The sequence below is a fragment of the Zea mays genome, chromosome 3 (assembly GCF_902167145.1).
Source record: "Zea mays cultivar B73 chromosome 3, Zm-B73-REFERENCE-NAM-5.0, whole genome shotgun sequence".
Taxonomy (NCBI): domain Eukaryota; kingdom Viridiplantae; phylum Streptophyta; class Magnoliopsida; order Poales; family Poaceae; genus Zea; species Zea mays.
In genome coordinates, this window is record NC_050098.1 from 155,507,131 (window position 1) to 155,512,908 (window position 5,778).

General features: G+C 47.3%; 1 protein-coding gene across 1 annotated transcript; it reads right to left on the minus strand.

Moving 5' to 3' along the window:
* Positions 1–4,509: 4,509 nt before the first annotated feature.
* Positions 4,510–5,544, minus strand: LOC103650780 (photosystem II reaction center PSB28 protein, chloroplastic). The gene is made up of 3 exons (XM_020550941.1): positions 5,525–5,544; positions 5,178–5,256; positions 4,510–5,090 (listed from the first exon to the last, which is right to left on the minus strand). Exons 1-3 carry the CDS (start codon positions 5,542–5,544, stop codon positions 4,755–4,757), a joined length of 435 nt encoding a protein of 144 aa, XP_020406530.1. The 3' UTR covers positions 4,510–4,754.
* Between the last annotated feature and the right edge of the window lie 234 nt (positions 5,545–5,778).

The following is a 5,778-nucleotide window of genomic DNA, read 5'->3' on the forward strand; positions in this document are numbered from 1 at the left end:
TCGAATTACAGGTGGTGATGGGAATGATGGTTTTGGCATCGGCTATGGTAAGTGGTACTCTTTCCGTTTGGAAAGGGTACGTTTGGGTTAATAACGTGGATTAATTCTAAAACTTGGCTTTCTCTACTAGTAATAATAATCTGACCAACTAAAAGCAACTACTTGACTTACCCCCACATAAAGCTAGTCCACTACAGCCAGACATGACACTTGCTGAGTATGTTGATGTGTACTCACCCTTGCTCTACACACCAAACCCCCCCCCCTTCCCTAGGTTGTCTGCATTGCAACCACTGCTAAGGAGAAGATGAAGCCGTGGAAGGAGACTTCCAGGAGTTCCAAGATTACGACGAGTTCTAGGCGTGGGTTAGCGGCAACCCCTAGTCGGCTGCCTGTGAAGGCCACGTGTATCTACGTTTCTTTTCGGCACTTTGATTATTGTAAAGACTATGTGGATGTCTCAGACATATGATGTAATCGACTATTATTCCCCTTTTATATTATGATTTGAGCATTGTGTGATGATGTCCAGTTATGTAACTGTTGTGTACGTGAATTGCTGATCCTGGCACGTACATGGTTCGCATTCGGTTTGCCTTCTAAAACCGGGTGTGACAGACATGGCGGAGCGGATCGTGTCATCGACACAGTCGTGGACTGGCAGGACACATGTATAAGACGTGGTGACGTGTTTGAGCATGCTACCCGCGGTGGTTTCGATGGTTGAGGCTCAAAACCACTCAACGTGATAGTTCGTGGGTTTCACTGGATTTAATCCTCCAAATCCGGCGGTGTGGTTCTAGAGGGAACCAGAGGAGACATGTGGCATCATCATAAAGGGTACGTCAAGCTGAAGCAACTTTGTGAAGAGGGTGTGGCCGTCAGATCAACACATCAAGAGTTAGCCCATTTTGACGTTGGCTGAGTGGATATGCACTATGTATCTAGGGGTAGTTTAGGAAAGAGGAGTAACTCTATACATAGGAGGGGAGGACTGAACCGTTTAGCCATCTCTTTTAACATTTCATTACCCCTTTAGCTTATAATCTTCATTTCCCTTTATATTTTGTTAGGAGATCCTTAGATGCTTTGAACCATGATATCTAAGTTCATGCGATCTTGAGGAAATGTGGTCGTAACCACACGTTTCCCTCTGTTTTTTTTTTCAATTCATGCAAATCTGGTTTTGTTTTTTTAGTTATTTCTTCTCCTCTCTATCCATCTAGTTTTAGTTTTCGAATTCACCTTTGCCTTCACAAGTTTGGGGAATGTTTTTAGGTTAATCTTTGGTTTAGAAGTTGTTCTGGATTCATTGTAACCTTGGGCATGAGATGATCCAACTTATGGAAAGTTTTCTAACAAGTTTGTTCTTTTGAGAAAACACCAACTAAACCTCAAGTAAAGTTCGAGTTTTCTAATATGACATTGAATTTTAAACTCGTTTGAGCTCAAATTTTTTGGACACCTTAGAAACACCTTTCAAAGATGTGTGCCAAATTTTGGCTCAATCGGAGTCTGCTTGGATTGATTTTGTATTCTAGAAGACTAGAACTTTGATTCGAGATGCTAAAAGCAGCATGAGTAAGGGGCACATTGTCGGGTCGTTCTAGACTTTTCGATGGCCATTCTGCGACTCGCTTGTTTTGTTTGACTAGTGTATGTCACATGAACTTTTCATATCTCTTGGCTGTTATTTGGATTTTTGGAGTTTGTGGTGTGACATTGGGAAACAAGACAATTGTCTGAGCGCAAAATTTTATTGGCTCCCACTCACTCATATCTAGTGCCTATTTGGGAGGGCTCTCGAGCCACTCTAGCTCCAGCTCCTTACTAGGGCCCTCCCAAACGACGTATGGAAAACAGCTCCGTCCAAGGAGCGCGAGCCGGTTTTCACCTCAGGAGCCAGATCCTAGAATTCTAGCTCCTACAGTGCTCCACGCCTTCACTCCCACGTGCGTTCTTTGACCAGCGCGTCTCTGGATCAGCGTTGCCGCCAATCACTGGCCACGAGCACCCCGAGTCCCCGAGCAACGAGCATGCCTCCTCTGATCCCAAACCCAAGGCTTTCAACGGGTGTGTTTTGCATCAGAATATTTTGTACATTAACTTTTCAACATGTAATATTTTTACCATAACTTTTTCTCTCCATACATTAAATCAATAAATACAAGCGGAGCTGTTTTGCCAAACATTTTTTACAAAAGGCACTAGCTCCTGCAGAGGAGCTACTTCTTGTAAGGAGTCGGAGCTGAAGTTGTTTGCAGAGGAGCCAGAGCCCTACCAAACGGGCTCCTAGTCACCTTATTTGATCATTAATGTTTGAAACAGAGGAAGTATTATTTATATTTATCAAATTTAAAATGATTTTATTATTTTTAGGGCCTAAACTAATCATCTGTTCCTTTCACACACAGGATGTGATGTCAAATTATCGAAGGATCAATCAAGCTAGGGGTTGGCAAATTATTTTATTCTTTGGAGTAGAACAAATCCAACGGTGGTGCGTACTAAACAGTAGACAATTACAACATGAACAATAATATAGCACACACTAGTAGACAATTACAACAGAAACTCTGTTATATGGACGAAGAAACCAACGACAATAAAACTTGGATATGTATATTAGTATAATGCTCGTACGTTTCGACGACATATAAATTATTATCTTCTAATAAAATGTTAGTGCACAACGTGTCCAGAGCATACATGAAGAAAAATGCAAAGAAAAAATTCGCATGAAGGAAGAGATAAAAGGAAATCTTGAAAAGAATACCAGTATAATCCCAAACTAATAAGCACAATTGCTCAACGTCATAAAGGAGTTCAAGAAAGCATCACAAAGTAGAACCCTGGTAGGAGCGTCTGAAAATTCATTTAATTTGGTAGAGCGCATTCACTTCATTGTACAAACATAGCCACATGTGTATTTCTCGAGAACTGAGTCGCTCCGCGTGGGGACACACGACCGATGGGCGATGGTCGCGGGATGACGCTCGCGGCGGCGGCGATGACTCAACGTCGACGAGCGTGACGTGGTCGTCGGAGAGGAGGAGAACGTTCTCGGGCTTGAGGGAGGTTCTCCAGATCCCCCGCATCTTGCGCTCTTCGGCCGATGCATCCTCCTGGCATGGCATGGTCGGTGGCCTTGACGATAGACATCGTAGTGGTCGGGGGAGGAGGAGAGCGGAGGGGTTGGAGGCGATGCCTAGCTGCTCGGGCATCGGCGCGTTGGTTGCATTGCGTTTGATAAGGCTACTAGTAGTACCAACATCGTTATCTAGAGGGGAATGTGTAACGCAACGGTGGAGTAAAGATAGAGAAATAAATATAAAGTCTTTTTATTAATAAAAACTTGTGTTTTACAGTAGAAGAGACATCCTAAAAGATCGATAATGATGAATATTGGTGTGCTCATGGCGCTCCACATGCAATTTCGTTCTCCCTTGATCAACGATCAATCACATGGCATAGTCGAAATTGGCGAACTGGCGCTGCAGCTTGGGCTCCAGATACTTGGCCACGTCGTCTCGGCACAACGGGCACGTCGACTTGTGGGCGAACCACTCGGAGATGCAGCGGCGGTGGAAGGCGTGCGCGCAGGCCGGCAGCTCCACGGCCTCGCTCTCGCGCAGCGCGACCAAGCAAACGCTGCACTCAGCCTCGGCGTCACCCCCCACCGCACCGCTGTCGCTGGACTCCTTGCACGTCATCATGAGCATCTGGACGGCGTCGTAGCACACGTGCAGCTCCACCGCCTGCCAAACCGAGACGACGGCGTAGCGGGCCCGCAGAACCGGGTCCACGAGCCAGGACACATTTTGCTGGGACAGGAGGGACTCCCACTCGAGGTCCGTGAGGCCCAGGTGCTGCAGCGGCCGGGTCGACCTCAGCAAGTCGTGGAGCACGTCGCGGACGCCGTTCTCGTCGTCCGGGAGCGCAAGGCAGCTCGTGTCGGCGTCCTGGCCGCGGTACATGAGCACCAGGTTGGGCCGCCCGTTGCCGGTGCTGACGTGCACAGACACGTAGCACCTAAGGTGCAACGTGAACCGGCGATCGCCGCTCGTCGTCGACTGCCGCGATAAGAACTCTATGTTTGTCCTGTATGCCTCGATGCGGCGTTCTGCTGTCAGGGACGAACTGATCCCGATCATTCCTTGCGCCTCCATTTGATGGATCCACCGGCCGGGGTCGGCTCCATGAATTATTGGGGTCAAATACATTATTGAACAGTGTTAAACAGTATTTTACACTGGATTTGACAAATTCCATCGCGTCCGGCGACCCCTGTGCCTTAAGGCAGCTTCGCCCCTGATTCGTCTACCACTAGGCAGCAGCGAGCTACTTGCAACAAGGAAGTTCCGAGTTGATCGTACGTTGAAGGAGAGTTGCGGTAGCTTCCGTCGATAGCCTCCCATTTATATAGGGTCCTCGTGGCTAGCAAAACCATGCATGTCCGATTCAGTTAGGAATCTGAGATTATCTACTAGTTTGTTAAGATTTTGCATGTCCGAGTCCGATCGAGAATTAATAGTCCGATCCTGCCAGGCATATGAACGTTCAGAGCAAAACAAACCTCCCATATTTCTTTCTTTTCTCTACAAAAAAAAAAAATCACTCACAAGCACACAGCAGGTCACAATCACAACACCAGGGGCGCAGCACAGGGGAGAAAGGAAAGAAAAAAAAAAGAACACTAGCAAGCAAGCAGAACGTAGCGCAGCAGGCAGGCAATCGATCTCAAAGCCGGCTCGTCAGTTCTTGACGAACTGGAGGCCGTTGGCCTGAGAGTACCGCTCCATGAAGCGCATGAAGCGGTCCCAGTCCCGGGGCGTGCGCATGACGTACTTGGCCTCGATCCGCGCCGGCTTGCCGTTGACGAACTTGGCGCTCACGTCCACGGACTGCAGCACGCCCTCGTCGTCGATCATGTAGAAGCCCGTGATGTCCCCGAGCTCCGCCGACGAGTCGAACACCGACGGCTGCTCGAACGTGAAGATGGCCACGCCGTTCGTGCCGTCCCGGGACTTGGTCAGCCGCACGTCCGGGATCGTCTGCTCGTCCGTGCCCTGGATGAACTGGATCGCCGGCTAGCGCCACCTGAATGAACCAACAATCCTACCCTTGAAGACTAGGAATTGCTGATGTTCTTATCCTAATCACGCTCCAGTCCAGACTTGTTTGCCTGTGTTGGCCTGAATCTTAACAGTAAGGATAAAATGGCATGTTGATAGGAAGCCAATAACAAAGCAATATCTTAAGGAACCAATGCCAATTAGCACAAATAATCACGGTCAGGCCACAGGGAGCAGGGACAGAGGGAGGTGGCAACGCCCAAAATTACAATAATGCACAAAAACTATCGAGTAGTTGAGTGCTCAACATTGCTAGATTTTAGGCATCATGGGAAACCAGGTACGATGAAGCAAAAAATTCTAGATTTTAGGCATGTTACACATCTTGTCCAAAAACAAGGTTTACATAAGCTGGGGTCAACATAATAAAAACCGAAGGTTGAAATTACCTTCCTTCACCATCTCTCATGCCCTCTAGCTATTCTGCAAAATCCCCAAGGACTGAAGATGAGTTTTAGAATAACAGTCAGGGAAGCAGATGCACAAATACACATTTCCACCTGAACTTGAAACAATTGGCCATATACTAACAGCCGAGTGCTAAAATGTGATGCAGTAATAGCCATGACTTGCTTACTGCTGGTCCTACTGATGACACTGAAGAACATGATATTTGATTCAGTCCAATCCATGCCCAGGAAGC